Source organism: Pelobates fuscus, chromosome 4 (assembly GCF_036172605.1).
Source record: "Pelobates fuscus isolate aPelFus1 chromosome 4, aPelFus1.pri, whole genome shotgun sequence".
Taxonomy (NCBI): domain Eukaryota; kingdom Metazoa; phylum Chordata; class Amphibia; order Anura; family Pelobatidae; genus Pelobates; species Pelobates fuscus.
This window is the reverse complement of record NC_086320.1, coordinates 177,236,480-177,264,337: the sequence shown is the minus strand read 5'-3', so window position 1 is coordinate 177,264,337 and position 27,858 is coordinate 177,236,480. Positions and strand designations below refer to the sequence as shown.

Below are 27,858 nucleotides of genomic sequence, written 5' to 3'. Positions count from 1 at the left end.
GATGATGGTTTTAACACTATAGGGTCAGGAATACAGGTTTGTGTTCCTGACTCTATAGTGATCCTTTCATTTTGTTGAGTCTGCTTAGTTAGGCTGGGATTTAAACATTTACTCGAATAACTATGCATGTTATTATAAAGGCCTATTGTCCGTAGTGCTAGAAGGGCAGTTGACAAGCAGTTAACATTCCCCAAAGTTGACATCATACTTTTAGAAGCCACTTGAAAGCAAAAGCCTTTCAGCATCCTATGAATGGTGCTGGAATGCAGGCCTCTCCTTCCACAAGTAGTGCACACTACAATGCGGTGAAGGCATCCTGCATCAGTTACACCAATCTCATGGCAACAAGCACCAACAAAGGACAAGAGGCAGCATTAAAGTGCATGTCATGGCCAGGGCTGTCAAATTTTACTCTAGTTTCACATGAGAAACAGATTTGTTCCCACATGCCCATTCATAAGTGCATACTTACCAACAGGAGAAAAATGTTATCCAATCAATCCGTTCAGTTATTTTATAAAAAAGCATTTTGTTTCTAACAGTCAAAGTTTTCTGTGCAGATAATGGTGTAGCTGCTAGGGATGGATTCCTAGGGAAGCAATTAATGAAAGCTAATCTTAAGGAGCAAAAAACACTTTGTTTTTGTAAAGGGCACGACAGTATACAATGTATGTTCATTTAAAAGTTAAATAAACTTTCACTACAGAAAAAAAAAATAATCTTTAGGTCAACCTAATAAAACATACTTGTTCTTAATTCCGGATGCCTCTGTATATCCATGGCTCCACATCGCTGGTGAACCCGATGACTCACTGGCCGAGAATCCACATGAAGGTTGATCCACCTTGAAACATCGAATGTTACTACTAATATAAAAAAAAAATAAAGACATTAAAAAAACCCCCCCAAAAAAAACCCTTACCTTAATATCAAGGATCAAATGTGCATCACAAATGAAAAAAATGAGATTGGATTTCACAGCCACACACTGTTATTACATATTATGTAAATTGACTGGAATTCAAAGTCAATGTTAAGTTTTAGAAGAAAATAGCCGAAATTAAAAAGAAAGTTCACTCTGAGATTTTTTTAAATTCAGCAACTGTGGCCTGATATTTAAAATTAATTATTTTAGTGAAATCTCACTTATTCATTAAAGTGAGAATTGCCAGGAATTGATTTTATTATAAGAATCCTTGTAGCATGTAATGAAAAAGATAGGGCATTTAATAAAAAATAAAAAAAATGAAGTATATGTAAAAATGAACTGAATGTCACTTTGAATTCTAGGTAATTCACACTTTAGTGAAGAACCCTGTATAATTAAAAAATAGTACAAAGCAAATCCGAACGTCTGTGCTGCACATCATGTGATGACTGGAATTTTCGCAACTTGGACTTTATTTCCTTCTTCAAATATTTGTATTCATAAATAATTAAAACATTTGCAGAAAAAGAGAGAGAACAGTGTAATACTGTAAACATGTATGATTTATAAACAAAACAATAGATATTGAGAAAGCCTGTGATGCACGCAAAACTGGCTGATGCAGTTAAAATGTGAAGGTGAACTGTGGATTGCAGCCTGTACTGGAGTATTCTTGTAGCTGCTGCCCGGCATTTCTAATGACACAGTATTTTGGCACAAGTACCCTGGTGATATGGCCATGTTAATTTACTTAGCTGTCTGATCTTTATATATTTAGGGGCTACCTCGGTTGGTGCTATATCCTAACATACCAACCAAGGTATCCCCTACACCACACCAAATGTATGTAAACCATAGTGCTTTTTGTGCACTTTTGGCTAAGTTTCCCAAATAATATGAAGAAAATAAAAACCCTGGTGCCATTGTTTATATGAAAATCTCTTTGCCCACCTCCATACGTTTGGCTTGTTTTTATAATTCAGCTGAATTCTCTCAATACAGAATGTTAAGAAAATATATAAAAGACTATCTCTCAACTGTCACAGCAATGTCTTTCTTACTAATAATGTGTTTCCCCAGCTAACTAATGGAAAAATGAGATGGGAAGTAATTAATACACTAGAGAAAAAAGGAGAAACGGTTATGTCCTTGGGTGCACCTTCTATAAGCTCAACATAGCAATTTAACTTCGTAATTCACTCTATGAAAAAGTACTCAAACAAGGTGACCTTTTCTGGCTTGTTTCCGACGACCTTGCTAAGAGTCTGCTTATTCCTCAAATGTGAAGTTTTAGACATAATCGTGTGAAACCCTACACCTTTAGCCCGTTCACAATCATTTTAAGGCTATACTTACAGCTGTTTGGGGGTATTTCGTGCATGGTATAAAAACAATGGGTACAATAGCTATTGTTACTTGACCATACTAGTCACAAAAGCAAATTAACACGCACAGGGTTATTCACTAAAGAAAATTGTCAAGAATTCAAAGTGAATTTCAAATGTAAGGCCAAAATAGCCAAACTGACATGGAAAATTAAATTGGATATTTTGTCTCAAATTGTGTAATAATCCTGCCAGTGCTTATTGTCTGATATGAAATATTACGGTCTAATGCTAAATAAAATCAACTTAGAAAACTATTAGACCAAGGGGTTCCATCCAGCAGCAATGAGAAAATAGGACATGAGTTACAGAATAAGAGTCTTCAATACATGAACTCTCCAATATATTCTGAAAATATCTTAGGCCTTTCACATTTCTCCGAACGGTCCTGGGTCCATGGTGTTTTCTAGGAGAGGTTTACATACATGGTTAAATCAAGAGTACTCACTTTAGTAATTCCAAGGTTTTGTGGTCCAAGAGGAGACGGGGATTCCCTGTCAAGTCCAGTTCTTGCAATGTTGTAGGCAGATTTTCAGGCAATGTAATTTCAGTAAGTTCATTGCAGCTCAAATCCACACACTAGGATGGCAAAATAATAATGAAAAAACCATTAATATTTAAGGAATGTGGTTGACCTTGAGGATAGGGGAGCTTGGGATATTGGTGTTTATGTAATATTCATTTAGTGTTCACTGCTACATGCACTGAGTAACTGATGAAACCCCCCTCCCCACAAAACTTATACATAAAATCCTGGGTGTTGTCTTGAAAACATCAAACACTATAAAAACAAGTAGTTTATCGATTTTTCTTAAACTTTCCTAAATAAAGGATATTAAAAAGTCAAATCAGTGATTAAAACAATGAAACTAAAATACAAGCTCTGCAATCAAGTGGTTGCATGAGACAGAGGTATATAGACAAGGCACTATAAAATTTGAAGCATTCTTTATTTTCATTGCAAAATATTAGTGTGTTGTGAAAAGCGTTCCTCTTGTGATCAAATGCTCCCTGTTTTTGAATGGGAGTGAGGAGGGCAAATAGAAAAGATTAGAACTTCTTGCCATCATCAGTAAATACAGGAACACAATGCTTCCATCCACTACCTATAGCTTTGTCTCTGTTCACAGAGTCTTTTCCAAAGCCAATTGGTGCCAGATTAAGCTTCCTTTCCGTGGGAAAAAACTTTAACCTTGAGAACAGACTGGTAGTCTGACAATCTGTACTCTTCATGCTTCAGCAGACATGCAAGCCACTTCAACACGATTACAGAGAAGGCAAAACACAGGAGAAGCAATGGCTGCCAAATTAAATTGCACATGAACAACTCCATTGTTATACTAATTGGTACACTATAAAACTTGGAATATTACTGCTGCAGTAGTAGATAAACAGGTTATAGCCCTCATCACCTGAGGGAAGAGAGAGAGATAAAAAAAAAAAAAGGAAATCCCTTACCAAACTGTGGGCATATATTTATGTAATCAGGTTTACGTCAATTCGTCAAGTTTTAATCATGTTTTAGAACCTAAAAAAATAATAATGTTGCTGTAGACTACATGTACTACTCTTATGGTGGTGAAATAATGGCAGATGTAAGTTTGTATTCAGGATAGTAAACACGCTTTTCACTAGCAGAGAAGCACAGGAATGTAACACCCATAAAAGAAAAATGGTGATAACACTTTAGACTGAGGGAGGAAAAAAAATAAAAAATAAAAGATTGCTGCACTATCAAATTGCCACGCAAATATTAAAATAACAGTGCCTCTGTTTATGGATGTTTAAAAGTGCAAATAGCTGGGGGCAGAGCCTGGCATCCAGACAGAGCGGTTGTGCTGAACCTCAGCTCCCGCTCTAATCTACTCTTTTAGGGGTAAAACCCCGACAAAAACGGCACAATCGCCCACTGGAGGGAAGCCATCATGAAGGGGATACCCGGGGGACTCACCCAACACAAAAAACAAGCCTGTAACCCCCCCGGGACCCGACAACAAGCCCTGAGGCCTGCCGGAGATCGAGCTTCGGGGAGGCGGGCGCTCTCCGGGCTGACTGACCTGGACACTGGTTCCTCGAGGCCGACATCTCCTACCCCCCCCCCCCCTATGGACCGATGGGGGTCATCTCGGTCCGCACAAAGAGACATGAGGGGCAATCGAGGGCTGACATCACAGCTTGGCACACCGCAGCACACGGGCAGCCGAACACATGGTGCAACCAAAATGGCGGCGGCATCTAAATTAGGTGCACTAAACGGTGCACCTGCAAGGGGGACTCACAACGACATAATGCAGCGCGTGGACGCTGCGTTTGCCCGATTTTGGCACAACTTATACGAAAAGCTGCACGCACACCCGGCAGCCCAGCACACCACCACAAAAAAAGGCAAGCAGAGTCGTCCCCATAGGAACACGGGAAAAATACTACGGCACCGGCAGCCGGAACGCAAGCATCGAGACGCGCAGGGAGGGAAGAGGCGCTCTACTCCAGGCAAGGCCGCAGCCCCCAAGATACCTGACCAACAGAAGCGGCGAGGTCGCAACGGGAGCTCCGGCTGCCAAGTTTCTCACAGAGCCATGACCTCAAGACAGGGGGCCCGAGCATGCAGCCTCACGAAGTCGGTCACTGATCCGACCCAGAACTGGGTGTCCTGTGTGCCAGACCCATATCCGGCAAGACTCCCACTACAGCTCCCACATCACCCTTACCCACCTCTGTGGACGCCTTCTCAGAACACCCAGTGGCCCCCTTACAGAGTGGGAATTGGCTAAAGAGGACTGCCTGACCAACACCGACCCACACCCAGCTGGGCTTACAATTGGTGGACTCTCGTTGCACGTTTACCTGCACTCCGGACAGCCCTGTGTTTATGACCTCCATGGTACCCAGTCTTGCTGTGACCCGCCGTAACTGGGAACAGCGACCGGTACAGAAAGCACCTTCTGCTTACTCTTTTTGTTTTATATCTTTAAACATAATTTAACACGCTGATGTGTCATCTTAGGTCTAAACCTTTGTTGCCTAGGTCTAAGCATTAATGAGACACAAAGTTTAAAATTGACTAGCATAGTATAAAGCATTAACACAAGCAAGCCACTAGCCCTTGAGTATACTAACGTCTGGTCTTAACTCAGTGGGATATTGTAAACGTCTATAACATGCTTAAGCAACTGTAATAATATGCAAATATTCATGCCTAGATCAACTCCAAGAGAAGACCTATAGACAAGCAAAATGTACAATAAATGTACATTTAACATGAAAGCGTGGTACACTACACTCGACTTACCCTTAACCCTTTATATGTTAGTCTTAACGCCTATAAGCGGAACTTCGATCAGCTTGGTTACACATATCGTTTAATACTCAACTTGTTCATATCCTGATTTTCATAACAAAAAAGTGCAAAGTTTTTCTCATGCCATACCTGTGATATAAAATGTCTATGTATCTGCTTGCACCAGCTGTCGTGGCAGTGCAAACATGTCTGTTATCTTTATGCACAAATAAAATAAAGAATTAAAAAAAAAAAAAAGTGCAAATAGCATGCGAAAGAAGTTTAATTTGTGGTTATTTCAACCATAGGATTTCCACGATCCATAAGATTTCCTTAGATCTCCCTAGACTTTGAAAGCTTATGAAATCAGTTCTCAAACAAGGATTAGTGTTTAGAGATTTAATAATTCAGTTCAGACAAGGAGAATCATTGGTTGCAAAAAGTTTAAAAAGACGAATTTTGTAGGTTTTAAATCAACTCCTCCGATGGGGGAAGGGGAACCTAATGCACAATGCATGTTAGGACTTCCCCATAGGAAAGCATTGAATCAATGCTTTCCTATGGGGTTTTGCTTGACACTGGATACAATCGGGCAAAGAGTCATTGTCAAATTCTGTGAAACTGCAGAAAGACATGCACTAGAGGCAGTCTTAGCACTGCAATTTCTCTATATTTTAAATTGCAGGGTTAAAGGGACAGGGACAGAGCACCTAGACATATTCAATGAGATGAACTGGTCTGGGTACCTATAGTGCCCCTTTAATGCAGTTTTGGAAAGTTCTCCCATACATACTATATAAAAAGTTATTCTAAAAGACAGATGTGACTTTCTTTTGATACTCTTTATAAGTACACACAACATTAAAGGGCTATTTATTTCATAACCACTTTGCTGCCACATGTGTAACTAGCTCAGGCAACAACACTGGGGCACCATTAGCCAGTCTGGAACAAGAGTTTCAGGCAGGCTAATGTCAATTCTGTACATATTTCTCTTTTGAGCCAATAAATCCGCTCTGCAGAAACTGGATGTCTATCACCCATCACCAGGAAAAGACCTTGCAAAACAGTATGCCCTAATCTAGAATGGCGACAGGGTTTTCCAGGCATCATAACCCCTACAGCGGGCTGTAGTGGTCATAATGCTTGGAATAACCAAGTATGAATAAAATATTAAATGTGAAATTGTGAAATAAAAAATAAAAATATTGCTTATAATAAATACTACACGACAATTTTTTTTTTTTTTTACAAATTATTAGTCCTTATTGTTAATAATGCCCAGCATTTTTAGGTTTTCAAAGGATTTTGCAAATGATAGGAATACAGCATTTGGTCTGCGGAGACCAACAGGAAACCTATCTGGCGGTTTGTCTGATTAGTGGGAGGAATTACTAAGAGGATTTCCAAAATTGAGGATTTCTCTTGGAAACCTTTATATAAAATGCATGGGTACCCCTAAAGAACTTCAGCATTAGAAGTGGAGTAGCCGTTATATTTGTATCTGCAAAAAAAGTGTAATTATTGCACAGCAGCACTTTGTAGCGAACCATGTCAGAGCCATCTCTACAATAAGTCGGAAAACATGAGTGACTTTTTCCTCAGTATAAGTAGCTGATGGGTGCATTAGAGAATATGGTTTCTAAATATTAACTGTGGTGCAACTGTAGCCTGCAGCTGCTTCTTACTTTATGTGAAAGGAAATAAATGCTGTGGAAGCCGCTCAGAGAACAGATCTTGGACTTAATGTATCTATGAGTGATTCTTAAAGTCAGTAATCCAGTAACCCCCAGGGTGCATGTTTTTAGTATCCTCTCACATGAGCACAGATTGAACAAGTCATGTCTCCAAGATTCATACAACTGCCAAACTGATGGGACAGAACTTTAAAAGTACACAATATAAAACAAAAAGGGTACAATGTGAATTGCAGGATGAATGAAAGAGGTAGCATTTATAAATAGAACAGATTTTTAAACGCACACTATAATCCTCACCATGTCACAGTCAGGGATCTCAAATCACAAGAAAAAGACGTATAGCTACATATAATTACACAATACTAGATGAAAAGGAGCATTTACGTAAATGGAAAAATATCTGTACAAAAGAATTATTGTCAAGGCTGGTTTAGAACTTGTCATTATAAAGAAACCTAGGCCTGTGCATCTTTTAATATTGGCCTTTGGTTTTTGTGTGGTACACAATGCAAAGGAGGGGCAAGTCCAAAATTTAGTAGTCATTTAGCTTTATATTATCGATAGAAAAGTAATTCTCTCAGTAGTACCAAATAAATAATTCTTCCCATCTAGGTAGAACACTTCGGTACATTTGTATTCCTTTTTCCCCTTGTACACACCTCATTGTTCAAGTGTGCACACTTCGGTATATTAGAACACTAAACAGATCTCACATAGATCTAATGTTGTGATCTGAAACATGGTGCAAAGTTCTATAGGTTTGGAATAGAACCTTGTATTTGTCCCCAGTTCACATTCACTTAGAGCAGAATAAGTTCTATACCTGGAACAGCAATTTCATTGCTTTTTAAACAAATCTTGGCAGCGCATTTGTATAAACACAGGAATTTGATGTAAAAATCAAACATGATAAACTGCCCTGACCTTGATTTCAGCAAGCTGCATAACTTCAGGGAAGGCCTCCAGGCAGTTTGAATGAGCAATGACGGTGTGCATACGTCTGCAGTTTATGATAGTGGTTGGTAAGGCTTTCAGCTTGTTCCCACTGATATCTATCTCTTCCAGCTCCTCCAGTTTAGCCATTTTACTACAGAGAAAATAAAGGGCGACGGGGGGAGGGGGATTAATCTTTATGATTGCAAGACAATTTTATTGTTCAATTTAAACAATTAACAATACAGCATGAAATAAAATTATGTACTCCGTATCAATAAAGACATATATTTAAAAGTTCTCTCCTTAGGAAAGTGTCGGTCATTTCCCTTATTTGATAATGCATTCTTATTTGCTTGCAGAAATCTATGACCTCTACAGCAGATGCACAACTTAATACTTATGTATCATGTCACAATAATTACAGATAATAAATACCTATTGCTGCCATCCCGTGTGTGTGTGTGTGTGTGTTAAAAAAAAAAAAAAAACTGAATTTAAATGCTTAGCTATATCCTTTATTCTTATAAATATATTTTATTGGTTATATGAAAATAAGGGGAGTGGCTCTCTCACAATGGAGAATGCCCATTTTTGTAACAATACTGACATTTTGCCACGTCGTCGCAGTGCAGCCCCATATATCCATCAATTGATTTACTGTCTAACATGATTCCAAAATTCCTATTTATAATATCTATTAAGATCTACTGGATAAATTTAGGTACTGTAGACGCCAACTCTGAAGGCCACTGCAAGGTTAACCCTCTTTTACAAAAAGTAGACAAAGAGCATTAAGGGAAAGGGGTAAACTCACTACATAAGCTCAAGCCTAAAAGGACCAGTAGAAACCAAGAGAGTATTGTATAGTGATATTAGCAAGTCTCTATACCTCACTTTTTGATAACACCTGTTTTGGAAATGTTCATTACCATAGCACGCAAACTGTCTCTGTTATGCTATTAACCACAATGGAAATTGATACTACGACAACAGCATGTATCAACGTACAAATGGCTTTCATGTTCTATTTTATTTCTGTTTTTCTGCTAAAAACTAAAATAAAGATTGTCAAAATACAAAACAAAAGATGTACTGGATCTTTCACATTTCTTTAGCTATTTTATGGCATAAACACATGTCTCAACAATGGTTATTTGGGAATACACACCTTGCTGGAAAAGTCTGAAGGTGATTGTAAGCCATGTGCAGGATCTTCAAATGCGGATGCCCTATTAATAAGGGCACACACTTGTCTGTCAAGTTATTATTCGTTAAATACAACTCCTGTAACACACTCTGGGTCTCCTCAGACAAGCATGCTGCAGGAAGCATTTCCAAACTGTTGGCGGATGCGTTCAGGCATCGTAAACTGAAAGATATGAAAAAATTGATTGTAATATGAAATAAACCAAGATTTGTTGTAAAGTCATTTAAATGTCTTCAGATTTAGATTAAAACAGGTCTACAGAACTTTGTAAAGGGTCTTCGTATATTGGTGATTGAAGCCTCTGGAGAGTAGTTGTGATACTAGGGATACAGGGAACTTCTAACTACATTTACTACAGAAAGGAAAGGAATCTATAACTTAGAGCAGGATGTGAAAATTTGCTTGGATACTAGAAGCCAGCTAGAAAGGTTAGAAGCCAGAGAAATTAATGTCAAAATAAAATTCTTAAAAGGGACACTATAGTCACCAGAACCACTACAGCTTAATATAGTTGTTCTGAAGTCTATATCCTGCCCCTGAATGCTTTTCAATGTAAACACTGACTTTTCAGACAAAAGTCAGTGTTTACATTGCTGCCTGGTGACACCTCTAGTGACAGTCACTCAAGACGGCCTTTAGAGGTACCTGGGTCAGTGCTTCACACTGCGCGGCACCTACGTTAATGCTCCCTATAGCAATACACTAATTCAATGCATCTCTATGAGAAGTTAAAGGACCACAATAGTCACTCAATGAAGTGGTCTGGGTGCCAGGTCCCCCAGGTTTTAACCCTTCAGATGTAAACATAGTTTCAGAGAAACTGCTATGTTTACAATGCAGGGTTAATCCAGCCTCTAGTGGCAGTCTTCCTGAAAATCGCATTCAGCGTGCAGAATGTCCATACGAAAGCATTGAGAAATGCTTTCCTATGGCTGTTTTTAGTGCGCGCGGCTCTGGCCGCACATGCGCATTCTGCTGGCGTCGGATGGGGAGGAGGGGTAACCAGTGCCGAGGAAGCTCGGGGCTGGTTTAAAGTAAGTAGCTCAATAGTCTCCCAATGCTTTCCTATGGAAAAGAAGTGGATTGGTTGAAATAAAGACTGGGAAGTGGGGCCAGCCGCAGCATCACAGGGTTAAATTAATTTATAAAATATTTGCAGTAGCTGAAAAACAACAAGATTCTTTTTTTCTGGAGGAGAGAGTGGAAAGCCAAAAAATATGGCAGAGAAATTTTTGTCTCTTTAATTTTGTAATAGGTTTAAGTTCTGCAGGGCTCCTTCCACTTCATTGGTAGCGGTTCGGAGAAGCTTAATTGTGAGCATCTTGGCATGTACAACAATGGCTGGTTTGAAATGTGCCCTGTTTCTACAGGTTTTGCACATGCCCAATGTCTTTTAAGAAGGAATTTCCATCATTTCCATTGAGTTGCCATTCAGGCAGCAGAGCTAGCTGCATAAGAATGGAGGCATGCTATTGGCCTCTAAAGCAAGAAGATATTTTGGAGGTATGATAGGGAGAGCAAAGCAGCAGTAGAAAATGTCAAATGTAATTTTATATATTTTTTTCTCACCCCTAAAAGTCCTTATGACTGGCATAGGGCTGATTAAGCAAGGTAATTTACTCAAAAAAATAATAATACGGGAAAGCCCAGGGTTGGCAAGGGGAGGGGGTATTTCTGACACAGAGCACTGTGCTGCCTGTCACGAATAGTTTTAATAACTCCTACTGCATATACCCACCATCTTCTTTAACGTGCTCAGTCACTCTACAGATAACACCTGAGACACTCATGCTGTGGCTAGTTGAAAAGATGTGAAGCTTCAAACTGCAGAACTGGGGCTGTGATGGAAGATTGAGTGGATTCTGATTTCAATCTGTAATGATGGTTGATTCTGTTAACCATGGGAACTACGTTCTGGCTGCACATTACTACTGAAGATTATATTGCCAGCTGCAAAGGTAATAAGGAGTCTATCCGTATTTTTCTGCTTTAATTCTGTACGCTGTGTGGAGAGTTAATAGTGAGTCAGGACGAGCTGACATGTTTGTAATCTAGCATTATCCTGCTGCTTTAAAGAAACAATATAGGTACTCAAACCACTTCATCTGATTGAAGTGATCTGGGTGCAGCGTTGCTGTTCCCTTAACCTTGTAATGTAGAATCTTGCAGTTTTAGAGTTCAGGCAGCCAGTGGAGGTGCTTCCTGCCTTTTTGCTATATTGGTAAACCTGTTTGTTACGGACTATCTGGTAACCACTTTTTGGAGGGTTAACAAAGGGGGTGACAAAACATCGAATGACACCAAGGACTTTGGGGAGCTCATGTATCCACAGAAAGCGCTGTGTTTTTAGGTTACCGGGAAGACTACCCAGCATCCTGGAACACTGTGCCGGATTGGAGACTAGCCGCGTCGCTCGGAACTTTGACCTTCCACCTAATTCTGGCTAGCCACACACAATCCGTGTGCTTTTTGGACAGCCTGAGCACTGCAGAGAGACCTTTCCACTGATGACAGTGTTGTGGGGATGTGGGCACGGGAAATATGTTTTTATTAACCCGGTGCAGAGGTGTCTGGGCGAAAATTAAATTACCAGCTCAGGCACAGACATAAAGGCGCACTGGTATGTCACAATACATTGTTCTCCCTGGGGACCTCCTGTGGAGTCCCCAGGTATAAGGTGACAATTTTGCCTCAATAAACCAGTTCTTATTCACCTTTCACTAAGTCTCAACTTGTATTTTGGTGAGACGGTGATACACTTTGCAAGAGAGCATAATCACTTTGCACCTTCTACACAAGGGAAGGGGACAACCTTCAACCTATGCTATAGTAACCCAGCTACTCGAGGGTATACTGCCACACCACCGAATGTCAAAAAAGCAGATACACACTGTACAAAAGTCTGTTAATGGAACTGTTCAGTGCTTTATAGGTGCTTATGGTTTTTTGAGGAGTTTGAAGCACATGCTCCACTTTACTTCTGTAGTATCTTTCCAACTCTCAAAGCCAATGGCAGTCTGTTAATACTGAGCTATGATCAATATAGCCAATACAATAAAATAAAAAGGAGGAAGGGGTAGTGGGTGATTATATAGAATAAGAGTTGTGTGGTAGTAAAAACATTTGGAAGAACAGAAGATTAAATAGGGATGGGAGTCAAGGATATTTATCAGAATACTAACCTGTAGATAAAATACATTTGCAGGAATGGGTTGCCTAAACTAAGATGGTATGAGACCATAACAGCTAAAATGGTTCGAAGCCTAATTTTATATGCTACTGAATTATGGTGTTTGCTTCTAACATTTATAGAATATGATCTGAATATGATCTACTTCTTGATAACTATTGAGCATCATAGGAGGGATATGGCTGCTGTACCACACTGTAATTGTCCCAAATTATGCATGAAGCAGAAGTAGTGGGTGGTAAGCAGCACTCCATTGCTAACAGAATGTGAGCGATGGTGCAATACTGGCCACTAATTATTTATCCATTTCATCTGTCATGCAAGGCTTTCTTCATCTATACACGTAACTAATGCAACTAAACCTGGTGAGACCAGTAATCATTCTGACACGCACAGCTCTGTACTGCAAAAACATTGACTGTTATATATAGATCAGCTATGTATAATTCACCTTGTTATGACTTTCTAAATATGTCATGTGGGTCAGACGAGTGCTGGGAGTTACGTGATGTGGGTGACAGAAGACTATTGCGCAGAGGTGATTCTCATGGGTGTACATATACTGGCACACAACGGTCAGTAATGGATATAGTTTGGATGCTGGGTGGCATATATTAGGTTAATTGAACCACATTTTGTGAAGCCATGTACTTCCTATAAAGTTTATTAAAAATAGGTGCAAGAGTACATAAACAAAACCGTTATTCCTTCATTAATATTCAGGTCATGAAATGCCTCAAAAACTACTTGGAGCAGTAGTCACAAAATGCATTTAATGCATAAAAGAAAAAAAAAGAAAAACGAACAATGGTAAGTACCAACAGAGCTACATACGTACCTTTAAATGTCAGCCTGGAAAAATACTAAGCAATACTAAAAATCAGAAAAAAATTCTTGTAAATGTTACCAATACACACCATGATTTTTTTTTTACACGGAGTTGCTTGGTGGAAATTTCCAGCCTAGTATATACACATGTATTTAAAATAGCCTCCATTAAACTCACCACTTTACAGATTGATTAACAATGAAGCCTATATTATGGGAAAATAATGAGATCAAGGGTTCTGAAAACATCACAAAGGGCAAGACTGAATGTTTAGTGGTGTATGAATGTCAGAACACTAAAATAGCATTTGCCTTAATAGACTCTTTGGTGTTATGCATCATTTAACTGGCCCTAGCAGCACCCTTATAACGCATGCATGCTCAGGTGAGTGCAGCCCTCTTGGTTTCATAAGTAAATGTATTTGGTAGTCCAGGCCAGCTCCCCAATTTTGCACCCCTCCCTGACACTGGTGCCACATTCCAGAGCTCTATTTAACCTTGCACTGCAGAGAGACCCAGAAGGATGGATTCCCCAAGTAGGTATTAGGTTGCTAGATAAGACCTGCCAAGAATGGGGTACATTGGCATAGTGGTAGGCTTATGCAATGTATGATCATACACTGGAAGTAAACCCCTATTAAAGTTGGTGTTTAGTGAAAGAGTGCCCTAAATTTCATGTATTATTTTATCCTAGCATGCTCAAAATTAGTGGAAGTAATACTCCTGGGCAACAGTTGCCATTAATTCAGCACCTCTTATGATAAAGATATGCCAAAAAAAGGGTTGGCAGATGGACTTGTGTCGCCCCATCTCCTCTGTGACCATATCATTATCAAAAGATGACTAAATAAAAGTTAGAAAACTTATAAATAACAGATAGTGCATGAGAGCATAATTGCAACTGATCTCAGGCAGGCTGAGACATGAATGTCCCAGTACTGCCCTGGAATTAGGGGACTTTGTAACCCATATTATAAATCAAACTGTGCATTACGAAGAATGATGAACGGAAGACATTGCTCACAGAGTACAGAATGGTATCTAAAAATGTCAGTCTTTTTGCATGCAGTACAAAAACAAACATCCCATGGGGTGACAATTATATTTACATAAGCCAAGTGCAAACTATATAAACACGACCTTAAGGGTTTACATATCCAAATACATACATAATCGAGAATGCACACTATAACAACTTCAATCTTTAAGTACCATACCACTTTATTAAGTAGAAAAAAAAAATATCACAATATCAGACAAAAATATAAATAAATAAACAGTGACCGAAAAAGAGGGTACCCTTGATAAAGGCAACCAATTGGTGCCGAAACGTTGGGGGAGTTTGTGACTTGTGTTTCTGTCTTGAGGTTTGTAAGATTGTATTACTGTTTGCCTATATTTCTGTCACTTTGTTTATTTTTGGTTTTTTATCGGATATTGTGATTTTTTTCTACTTAGTGGTATGGTACTTAAAGATTGAAGTTGTTATAGTGTGCATTCCATACAAGTCTTTTTGCATGCAACCATAAGTTAAAGATCAGCAACCTATGGCCCCAGAAGAGAGACAAGAACTGGCCCTGCGGTTTGGTGATGTTTTACCATGGCAGAGTAGGCACCTGTTCACATGTATGGTGCCCAACTATATCAGTCATATGTATGGGTAGAGTTGAAGCTGTGCACTTCCTCTTCCTGCACAGCATCATTGTGCACGCCATAGTGAATCTCTGCATTGGCATCACTACAGGGCACGTGAGGGGTGTGTGTTGGAAGAGCTCAGTGAACCCAGGGAGAGGATCCACTGCAGATCTCTCAGTAACAGGTTGAGAGGCTACCTAACTTTGTATCCTTATATATGGCAATCCGACATAAGGATACCAAATTAGAGAGTTATTTACTAACCTGCTGAGAGATCAAATTTTAAAACAGCTTCTCTTAAATTTTGATCTTTCAACTGTTTAGTATATAGCTCCGTAGTTTAGTATCCTTATGTATGGCAATCCAACAGAAGAATATGAAATTAACCCCTTAAGGACACATGACATGTGTGACATGTCATGATTCCCTTTTATTCCAGAGGTTTGGTCCTTAAGGGGTTAAAGAGCCATTTACTATACAAACTTTGGCATCCGATATAGATAAAAGGTGGCTCTCCATCCATTTACAGACAGGATATCCAGACTTCATGCAAAAAAAAGGTTCCTGACCTCTGCATTAGGTGCGTGTTAGATTATATACACGCATATATTTTAACATGCATATGCAAGAATGACTTTGTATATGTGTAATCCTAAATCTGCTTGTCAAAGTTGCCAGACATGGAGAACAGATGACTAGCTCTGTGGGTAAAAGACCAAATCAGGAAGCCTGAAAAAGTATATTGATTACACATTATGGACAATATATCCCCATTTACAAAATACTGTAGTGCATGGCAAGCAGTGAAAGCAAGAGTTAAACTTTGCCATTAATAATAATGCAACCACTAGTCATTCTGCAGCTCTAATAGGTGCACAGGCTAATCTGGCTGTGCAGGAGTTAAGGAAAGACCTAAAGCGGTGTTCGGCGGGACATCTCTGCTACTTGTTGGAACTTGCTGAATGTAATAATCGTGGAACTTGGGTCAATGGGTAAACTTAAAAGCAGAAGTCTAGGCTAGCCAGTTTGTGCAGGCTCATTCTGGAGGACTAGTGCCAGCCTGGGAAATCAAGCCCTACTGCCGCTGTAAGGTAAACAAAGGATGGGGACAGGGAGAGCAGGACAGGTGAGGACAACAATAACAGGGCAGTTTCCAACTAAATTCTCAGGATAAAACATAACGTTGGTTTCATTAACATGCGGTCTGCAAGCTAAAACCCTGCAACATAGGAACATCTAATTATCCAATCTACAAAGAAAACCTGAACAGTTAATTGCCTTAAACAGGGTAAAAGAACACACTGTCCCGAAGGCTTAAAATTTGATGATTACGTGCCAGCTCCTCGCAACTTCACGAAAAGTCGCTTTTTCCCCCTGTAGCTTGTAAGCTAAAAAAAAGAAATAAAAAACTCCTTTGGCTTGACAAGTTAATTTCAAGCCAAGAACTTCATCTGTACACACAACATTGAGTTCAAACCCTATATTAGCAGTAATGTTAATGAAAGAGAAACTTCTGCCTTTGATTTTGTAGAACAGTTGATACACAAGCACTGATGTACGACCAGTTTTATAGTATTAGGTAGATTTAAGTTTCAGGATGAGATCTTGTCTCATTTCTCATTGCGTATGACAATCCCAAGAAAAAAAATTTAAATATGGAAACTTGTTGAAAGGTTCTGATATTTGAAGGTTATTATAACGGTGTTAACTAAACATGCCATTATAATTCAGTATAAGGAACAGGTTACATTCACAAAAGGTGAAACAAAAAAACTAAAAAACCCAACACAACCCCCCCCCCCCCCCCCCCCCACACAAAAACAACAACAACAAAAAACACGTTAAAAAGCACTGGACAAACACTCCACTATACAAAGTCTTCAAAGAAATTACATCTGTTGCAAGAAATTTGTGGTCTCTTTGACCATCACCAGTGTTCTAAAAGTAAGCAGGCATTCTGCTCTTCTTCCATTCAGAACTCTCAACAAAGTCAACAAATCCCAAGGCTTCTCCTGGCACCCAAAGCCAGGCTTCCCACAATATGCTTGGATAATATGTTTATTTTCTGCATTATCTGGAATAACATGGAAGTGAACTTTAATTATAGCAGCATTTAGCAAGGAGCTCTCATTTTTGGTGCCCAAAAAAGCCATAAAGATAGATAGAGATATATATATATATATATATATATATATATATATATATATATATATATATATATATATATATATATATATATATATATATATATATATATATATATATATATATTTTTTTTTTTTTTTTTATCTGCTCTAAAACCATATGGACATACCAACACCCTCCAAAACAAAAAAAAACAAAAAAAAAAACACAAAAAACTAATGGGCGACACCCTAAAAAGTCATGGGACTTAAAATGTCCATTTATTAAACCGGCTTACAGCAACGTCTTGAAATAGTCCCAAATCTTGTGGATAATTTCAACATAATAAATAGTCTATGTGTACATCACACACACTCTAATAAGGTGAGCCTAAGCAGATTGAGAATATTGTGCAACAATGCACAATATACCGACCTTACAATGTCAACATGTATTTAGCATTCTTGGAATGTCCTCATCTTTACATTCCAGCTTGCTCTCTATTTCTATAAGAAAAAAAATATTTTTCTTTGCTTTGTTTGTCCATTTTGCTTCAACAAAATGTGTATTTTGCAAACTTCAATAAAATCAAATAAATAAAATAACCCTGGAAATGTTTTGCACAATGTACAGAATACTTTTTTGGAATACTCTGAATTGAATGTAAACCACACCTGTATCCGCCAGACAACATTCAGTTTATAGCTTAAATTGTAAGGCAACATGCCCTAGCTGGAATTCTTTTATGATCAGCCAGAAATATGGTCCTTGGTTTTTGAAACTGACTTCAAGACAAGCAGTCCATGTGATCCAACACCAATTAATCGCTTACTCTTTTGTGATGTAATATTTGCATTACAATGTTGCATAGATTATGAGATTTGTGATGCAGAATAGATTTGCGCTAGATAAACTCCAAAAGTAGTAGTAATAATAATATAACCCTGTTTGTACAGGTATTTACACATTTTTCTTCATTCATTATTACAGGAAATGACACAATAACACATACACACACACACACACACACAAACCACAAAAATAAATAAAAAAAAACAACTCCACCACAGGTTTGCTGGACTGGCAGTGCGCCTATGTGGGATTATTGCATTTTCCTCAGAAAAACAGGATATCCTGGAAGTACAAACCAACCAAGTTTAAAAGGTAGGTTTTTCATAAACTCAAGCATATTTAAACAAACATGCTCTGAGGTAGAATTAAAACAGCTTGATGCCAATACTCAGCTTCATCAACTCTTACTGGTTTTCTAAAAGGGACCCAAAATATTTACACCACATCATCACAGTAACTCGTTATGCAATGGTAAAACTCTCATTCTTCAGTCCTAATATGTGTTAGCTAGGCTTGCAGGAATAATTATAGCAAAACTAAAAGTAACACAGGCGAATAAACTTTTGTGCTCTAAAAATTAGAAGCTCAGAAACAAAGCAAAAATAACAATCAGTCACGTACCACCGCAGCCCCTTAAATAGGAACGGTCGCTTCCCTGGATTTTTAAAATTCTGTTTCCTCATCCGCCATGTTTTGCACATGTTTTTTGTGGAGTGCGAAAAAAAAAAAAAATACATACATTTGTCCTCGAACGGGGCACCTCCCCACCATGGCTCCCTATGAACAATTCTTACAAGACTTTTCTTCCATTAAACAAAGCTAGTGGAAAACTACAATATTTCCATCAGGTGCCCCGTATGTGCCTATACGGAACTGGATGAGCTTTTACACTGCACCCCCCAACTGCTTTGCAATGAGGCTCTTGTAGTTTGTATATTTAAATACATTTGTATTTGAGGAAAAAAAAAAGGTTTGACTCAAAACAAGCATTTCAAGCAGGACATCCCAAAAGTATGACTTAAAGCAGCTCTATATAGAGAAACGTGGCAAAATACAAAGTAACCGGATGTGCCGGACTGATTTATAAGTACAGAAAATGCACTGCTGTGTAGTAAACAAAATAAAACAAAACAAAACAAAAACCTGTCACAATGTGGCTAAATTGGAGATAGAATTTTTCCATTGCTGCTATTTTCTCCTGAATTTAGCAATTCGGTTTTCTATTCACTGATTTGTAAATAAACCCCAATGAATATTATCTTGCTATTCAAAAACAATAAAACAGTAAGGTTGTACATTTGTTTATTGTATTCTCTACCAATACTTATATAAAGGTCAGATCACATTTTAGCTAAAAGTCTAAATTACCAAGCTTCAGATCACTATGAAATACACTGGAACATATTTGATTTCAGTGGAATTAGTGAGATACAGCAAGAGCTTGTTCCTTTCTCAAGGGCATTTATAATAGGGAAAAATGAAAATCACATGCCTGGTTATTAATTAACCTTAACCCAAAATGAATGAACTGGCTGACTACCTTGATAAAAGTTACTGATCACCTGACTGGAATTTCGGAGAAAGAAAAATACAAAGCTCTCTCTCAGAAGCAAAAAAAGACAGCATACCATACATAGAATGTTGCCTAATAGTAGATATTTTCCTTTCATTTTTATTTTATTATTTTCTTTAATTTGTGGTGATCTCACAAAAAAAACAACAACAAAAAACCAACACATTTAAAAAGTTATTGTAGCAATTTTCAAATGCCTTTTGAACATTCCAAGTTACAATTCATGAGAACACATACACAGTCTATATAGGGATTTGCTATTTGGTATTATGGAGAATTAAGATGACACACAAACCTAATACTGAAAATACACAAATAAATCTTACATGCCTCACTTTATAAAAATGCTTAGTGAAATGTACCGTACTTCCTACATAAAGTAGGTCAATCCTGCTTTGGGAAACGCATGCAAAGATTTCAATTTTGTGACTTTAAACAGGCTGTGCTCTGTAAAGTTATATGATAACGTGTAACAATACTTCCTAAAGTCCCACTTCTCTAGAGTTCTAGAATCTTACTTCACTCCGGAAACCCCAGGACCTCACAACCAATAACTAGCCTTGTATGATATCACAAGCACATCAACCATTTCTTCTATCAAAAGGCAGATGGTGCCAGGCTGAAAGTACATACCTCCCCATACTTCAAAAACTGGGCAGCTTTGAGCATTAATATTAAAGCTACCGGTAGTTAAGTTATTTCATCATTAGCATTAATATGCATAAAAAGCTACTTTCAGTAGTGGTTTCATAACCACTACAGTTTCATGTAGTTTAGTACAAAGACTGTTCCCTGCAGTCTAAACAATGTAATCACTGCCTTTTCTGTGAGAACTGTGTTTACATTTGTCCCCAAGGACAATTCCAGAGACGGTCACTCACCCAGGCGACCCAGCCACTAGAGTGGTTTCTTATTATGGCCCTAAATTCTTTGCAGGACCAATGTTTAGCATCTTCCCTCTAAGCATGAAGATGCCAAACGCTCCATATTCAGATGCACTGGGGTAATGCATCTCTATGAGGGGCAGCATAGCACTGACTGAGAGGCGGTAGTGGCTTGAGCGTTGCAGTATGGGGGTGGGGGGAGATCTAATCCATCAGGAGTACCTGGAATGTAATTAATACAAATACTGAATACTAAATAGAACAGCCTAAAAATTGGAATAACTCAAAGTCAAACTAAAATCAAGATTACTTGCAATACCTTGCTTTTCAAAGCACATCACATCACTCCTGTAGTTCGTTAAATGTACACAGTAATTCCCGTGACTGGGTGCTACACAGCACAGACCCACCTACCTGTCTGATTTGAATAACAGGTTTGCTGGGAGCTCTGTGAGACGGTTATGCTGTACATCCAAGATCTCCAGTTGTGTGCGTTCAATACGTTCCGGAAGTCGAAGGAGGCAATTGTAACCAGCAATTAGCTTCCGCAGGCCACTGGCACAGAATAACCTGTGACAGACATCACAGATAGCATACATTAATACTTGAAAGTAATTACAAACAAGTGTTTCTTCTAGGCTCAGACAATATGAATTAAGTTAGGACATAAAAAGTTTAACATACAACACACAAATCTGTGGGGAAATTGTCCATCCCATGTGATCAAAGGGAGCGTAGCAAAAAGTAGGATTTCAAATGATCACATTTTAAATTTGTTGTAAAAAAAATGATAAAGTCCAGGGGGAAGGATTTTGTATACAAACAGTTCATACACTTCGTGTGCAAGATATATAAGCACATACAGACATATACAAACAATTTGTCCAGTTTTATGGCACACAAATGGCATATGAAGTGGGGGAAAAAGGTTTTACTCATATTACAAAGTGATTATGTTTTCTTAGAGAATCCTGATTAATCTTCATCTGCCACCTGTCTCATGCGCGCAGGACAGTGAACTTTGATTGAAAGATCGGTCAGCTCGGGACACAGTCATCTCTTGATTAAACTCTATTTGGCTGCACTGTTACATAGTAGCTGAATGAATGTGCAGATTTATCAAACTTCCCCTGCAGATTAACCATTGCTCTGAATGGGGTAAATTGTCAAATGAAGCCAGTACATGCGTATTCTGCTACATGATTATCTGCCCAGGAGTCTGGAATCATCGGTTGGACCACAGAGTTGGTTAACTCATATGGTGCAGAGGTAGCAAACATCCCAAACAGATTTTTTTGTCTGCAAACACAGAGCAGGACCAAAGACACTGACAAATGGATGTGTAAAGAAGAGGAACAAATAATCTAGTCTTTCTCAGAGAAAAAATAAATAAATTAAATAAGGACAAGTTTTCATAATGACCAGAGGTGATGGGCCAGTTGACCTGCAACTGTCTCTGTATCTAAGGCGATGTGTTACTACTGGACAGTAATAAACCAAAACAATGGAGAGGTAGAGCTGTGCTTGAAAAAGCAGCCAGCATCCAAGACATTGCTATATCATATCATGATCTCTTCTTAATAAGAATGGCAACACTGATGTGGGCATCCATTTGTGCAGGATATTGCTGGATGTGTTATGGGAAAAAAAAAAAAAAAAAAAAAACTAGACTTAACTGCACAACTTTCTGAGATCACACCTTTCCACTGAAAAAAAAATAATTCTTACCTGGCAGGGAGCTCACTCAGGTTGTTATGACTCACATCCAGAACTTCCAAGTTTTTGCTTTCACTCACCCACTCTGGGAGGGAGTCCAAATCATTTCTGCAGAGAACATGAAGACAGATCATAAGCAGTAAGTACCTACACGCCAGTCAAGCAGAGAACGGCAAATACATTTCCAACATGATTGCACAACAGTGTGTAACGAATTATACTATCTTTTACTTTAGTACAGTAGTGGGTCCTGTTCAAAATCAGACACTCAAATAAAAAAAAGAAAAAAAAAAGAAAAGAACCATTTGGATTGCCAGACTATGCAAACAGTGTTTTCTGTCATTTATTCATGATAACGACTGTTTATTTTTTAAAACAAGAAAGTGTTTGTACTTTACAACTTGTAATTTCATCTTGGGAAAACAGTGCAAATCAGACAGATATACAAACATTACAACCTGTGTTACATTACAAATCCTTAAGCATTGTGGTACAGAACTACATTTTCTAAATGGCAAAATCAATATGTTAACCTGATCATATAACTACAGAATCAATGCAACATTATCATGGCCAACAAAAAGCTTCCTCTCAACCATAAAAGCAGCAATTATAAATACAAGATGTACTAGCCATGTGCAAAATTTTCATTTTGTGGCTTTCAAATCCTGTACAACAATATTGTAAATCTACAAAATGTATATTCTGTCAACAAATTCAGCTGTGCTAGATACATTGAGCTATCTTGCTCATCACAAGTAAAACATCGGTTTCTGCTGTTGATCCAAAAGAAGATTATGATTTTTGTCTTTACTACTGTAGATGAATTAACAGAGTGTGCATCATTCTGTATAATAGGCGATAGTGATCTTTCTTGATCATTTTTTTCTTTTCAACTTTTTTCATTAAGTGTATAACAAATTAATTTATGCATTTCGATTCTTTTTGATGCATATTATAGGCTGTTGAGTGTGATATTAATAGTTATTTATTTGTAAACTAAAGCAATTGCCAATCATGCCATAAAACAGGAAATTAAATTATTCGAGACTTTCAAAACTGTAAAAGTTCTAAATCTGATAAAAAAAAAAAAAAAAAAAAAAAAAAAAAAAAAAACTTACTCCCACATCTTAACATTTGACATTTATTCTAATCTAAATGGTAATGCCTTTAGGAAAGTTAAAATGACAACCAGGGACTAAAGTCCGGTCTATAACATATTTTACATTAGAATACAACAAATATCTTTCTTTATAGCATTAGGAATACATATTTCTATAGATCTATAGACAGAATTACCCTACTTATCAAGACAACCACGCCCCCTTGCAGGGGTTTAAAAGGTACGTTTTTCTCCTCTTACATCCCATGGCGCACTGCTCTCAGTGCTCTGCCTCTTTGGCTGTGATCATCAGTGACCAATATCAGCCAATATAATTAGGGAAGCAATAGGAGGTTAGTGCTCATGTGCTGCAGAATGTGTTAACCCTGCAATGAAAACGATGCCTTTTTCCCAAAATTCCACATTTTTGTTGGTTGCAGAGTTAAAATAACAGGGACATGACAACTTAAACACTTAATTGAGAAGTTGTGTTGGCGCCAATAGAGTATCTTTAACCCCTTAAGGACACATTACATGTGTGACATGAGTACGAGTTAAGTGGTTGTTGAGCATAGATAATACAATTGCAGTCTCTGTGCTCAATTCTCTGATATTTTAGATATAAAGTACTATGTATCTCATTGTACATTGCTGTGGAATTTAATGTCACTTTATAAATAATATGCAGCTGCTCCCATGGCTGTGGCTCACACAACCTTCCTGCACACACCCTGAAGAAAAAACAAAAACAAAAGAAAAACAGGAGTATATTTAATTGAGTAAAGATCGTATGTCCTACTCTGTTTATTTGCCTGCTCAGTATTAGCCAATCACTGCCCCCTCTGGGCATAGAATTATGACATTAGTAACACCAGAACTTCAGGCACCATGTGTGCATTTTACTTAAAAGGGCAGCCTAGGTGTAATAACTGTAACTGCTTTTAGTGCCAGGAGCCTGTGCAATTACTGGTCTTACCATCTACCATTGGTTTGGCATTTACCTTGCTGTGTCTGGAACCAGCAGTATTTCTGGTCTGAGTTTGTCTGATAAAGTGAAGGTTCATACTTTGCATTATCATACCAATTTATTCCAGGCTGAGTATTCATTGGTTAAGAATGTCAAATGACTTGAAGTAAACTTTTACAGTTTGATCCTACCTAATATGAGTTGGTACCATGTGGAAGTATGAAAGATTGCAGGTGCCAGACAACAAATTAAGTGTCAAACTTTTCATAAACGCTTTGACAGATAACCAGGGGAAGGTGTGCATGGACTATTGGCACCTAAACTACTTCAGCACCATACACAGCAGCACTATCTAGGTGTTACATTGCCAAGATTATCGTTTTAAGATTGGTGGATGGCATTACCTGGAAATATCCATGTAGGTCAGATGGCATGGAATTGGAAACACGTCCAAGTGAGTGAGTTCTGGAATAAAAACCACAACGGTTTATTGGTAATTAAGACTAAAAGTAACAAGAAAACATGCATACCTATACTTCTAAATCTGCTCATGTATTGAGCACACACAAATATAGGAACAATTTAACACTAAATCACATTCACCATGGGGTCACCAAAGCACCATAACCACTACAGCATCAGCAGACACAAGATTGAAAACATTAAATGAAACCTGTAAAACTATGGGTTGTGCTTTTATTTTACTAAAAGGTTCCCCTTTAAGATTTACTTCCACTTTAAATACCATACAGACATAACACATGCTTGGATGTACTAGTGCACCACTAGTGCTTAGAAACTCATCGACTCACTTTCTATAGCCAGATGACAGAATAAGAAACTTTTTGACAAAAAAACTAAAAATAGAAAAAAGAAAAAAACTATATGGGATATATTCAATTTAGCCTAAAGGTTAAACGTCCATGAAGTTCTTGCTTTATGGAAAGCACAGTGTACTCCTGTAAGCCAAAAAATAATCCTCTTCAAGGCTCAAGTTATTTTTTTCAACGAACTACCGGTATATAACTTTTAAAATAAAAAAGTAAAAAATAAGATATACGGACATGGAAACGGATGATATTCATACATTTGCAGAATTAAAACGGTGGCTTAGAGAGGAAAAGTAATATTTTTTTTAAAAGGATTAATACATTAAAAAAATACCCAACATTAACAAACTGTAGACTAACCTATACTGTACCAAACATGTGGGTCAGAATGTTCTATGGAGGATGTACATCAGCCATGCACAATGAGAATAATTTTGATATCTTCTATTAACTTGCGTAATCTGGAGTTTTCACTTAGGAATAACAGAACACAGCAGTTTGATTGTATTCCTTACCATTAGAGGATGCATAGAGAGCCTTTAAAAAGTAGCCACTAATTTTGAGAGAGTTCAAGGTGTTCCTCTCACAGTGCAAGACTTCCAAATTGCTTAGAGAAGTCACATCAAGCTCAGAAATACTGTTATTTCGCAGGTCCAACTGGGTTATATGAAGTAAGAAATCTGCCTCATCCACAGCCAAGCTTTTGATTATGTTCAATCTAGATGGGAATCCAATGAAACCATTTCAGAAAAGACAGTTCATTTAAAACATCTAATCGTGCATATGTACATATCACAATTACTTAAGAACAGAATTATATTTTAGTATGGGAGAGAATACGTAAATAAATACAATAAAAAGAACAATGTGCAAGAGTACGGAGAACGGACAACATCTCAAGTAGCTTGCCCTTCGGTGGGTCCCCAATCAGATCCTAATCTAGTTTTAAATGATCTTGTGCCATTACAAAGAAACCGGATGGAATCTGCATATAGGACTTATCCAATCAGAAAGGGCAGTGCAGATCTGAATTGCAGGCAGGAGTGCACGAGAGATACAGCAACCCCAGACTATCGGCCGGCCTTGTCACTTGGGTATAATATAGCCCAGTGGTTCCCAAACTTTTTAGGTTCAAGGCGCCCTATATATTTAAGTATTTTTCCAAGGCACCCAAAGTCAAAATTTCTAGGTTGTATATCTATACTGCAGCATTTACTGGTGCTATAGTGTAATGTACAGTGTTGGTGTTTGAAGGGGTGCCTGTATATAGTTATTGTGTTTTAATACAGGGGTGTGTTTGTATGTAATGTTTGTGTTTGATTGCAGGGGTGTGTCTGAATGCAATGTTTACTTTTAAATGCGGATGAACATTTGCGTGAAGGTTTGTTTGTATGTATTATTTGTGTTAGATTGCAGGAGTGTGCTCATATGTTGTGCTGGTGTTTGACTGCTTGGATGTATGCACATACACTACCACATACATACATACATACAGATACTCATGTACATTAACACACAGATTAATATAAATACACCGACACACACACCCTGACAAACACAAACATTGATACATGTCCACACCACGGCACAGATACACACTGACATAAAAACACACATCCTGACACACTTATGCACATACACAGATGTGTGCGCAGACACAGAAGCACACATATATATATATATATATACACACACACACATATATATACATATATACACACACACAATTTATTTTTATAAACACAGTTCAGGAACTGCTGATATAGCCGTCACTCCTCTTTACTCTACTTTTTAAACTTAGGGAGAGCAGAAAAAAAAAAAAACAAAAAAAAAAAAAACTAATGGTGCAAAAGAATACTGGGAATTTAAACAAGAACATTTAATTTATTTATTTATTTATTTTTTTTTAATGGCCAATTTCAATTGGATAAAGGCAACTATAAAACTGGAAGAAATTATTCTCAGAGAAAGCAAAACCACTAAGGATAAATTGAATAGTTTTAAATGATTAGAAATTTACAGTTTACATAACACATACAATTGGGTAATAAGTACGTAAGAAAACAAAAAAATAAAAAACCTCTAATCAATAAGTAGGAAGGTTACGTATCTAAACCATTTAAAAGGACACAACAGGGACCAACACAGCTTTAATGCATTTAATAGATTTTGGTCTCATTAATATCCTGTATTTAAATGCTCAATTTTATTTTTCCCAAAAACTATAAATGTTTTGCAGAATTATGTACCATAAGCCTATTTTTTTAGCCACACCCTTCATGCTAGAACGGCTTCCTTATCAAAAGGTATGGATAAGGTTTTAGCCCCAATAAAAGTCAATGGCCTACTTTTAATTCATGACCTGGAGGCAGACATTCAGAGAAACTATAAACAAATAGTGATATAAATACAATAGGTTTCTCTGGGTGTGCTCTCCTTCTAATGCAGGATGTTTTGTTGTTTAGATTATTCAGTACTGTCAGTGACAGAGCGGTATGCATATAGTTGATAAGGGTGTCTTTCTGGGGAGAGGGGATGTAGCTTAAATAGCAGCCTTGTAGTGCACCATTCTGAAGAAAATGTATTTTATGCAAAAACTAGACAAAGGCACTAAAGTGGATTTAACAATATTGTATAAAGAAGTCCGTAGAAATGGAAAGAGTGTTGACGTTGAAGATATGTATTTTGATGGTTTACGTCAAACTTTAGTTCTCAAACTCAAAA

The 27,858-nt window shown here is 37.8% G+C and overlaps 1 protein-coding gene across 2 annotated transcripts in view; it reads right to left on the bottom strand.

Annotated features, from left to right (window-relative positions):
• The window catches only part of PHLPP1 (PH domain and leucine rich repeat protein phosphatase 1), a 144,948-nt gene that overhangs the window by 20,051 nt on the left and 97,039 nt on the right, over positions 1 to 27,858 (bottom strand). For both annotated transcript variants that reach the window (XM_063451815.1, XM_063451816.1), the window contains 8 exons: positions 25,650 to 25,852; positions 24,709 to 24,769; positions 22,248 to 22,343; positions 20,934 to 21,089; positions 9,395 to 9,595; positions 8,215 to 8,377; positions 2,762 to 2,892; positions 747 to 866 (listed from right to left, as the gene is read on the bottom strand). In XM_063451815.1, coding sequence (XP_063307885.1) covers positions 747 to 866; positions 2,762 to 2,892; positions 8,215 to 8,377; positions 9,395 to 9,595; positions 20,934 to 21,089; positions 22,248 to 22,343; positions 24,709 to 24,769; positions 25,650 to 25,852 — 1,131 coding nt within the window. The remainder of the gene's footprint in view (positions 1 to 746; positions 867 to 2,761; positions 2,893 to 8,214; positions 8,378 to 9,394; positions 9,596 to 20,933; positions 21,090 to 22,247; positions 22,344 to 24,708; positions 24,770 to 25,649; positions 25,853 to 27,858) is intronic.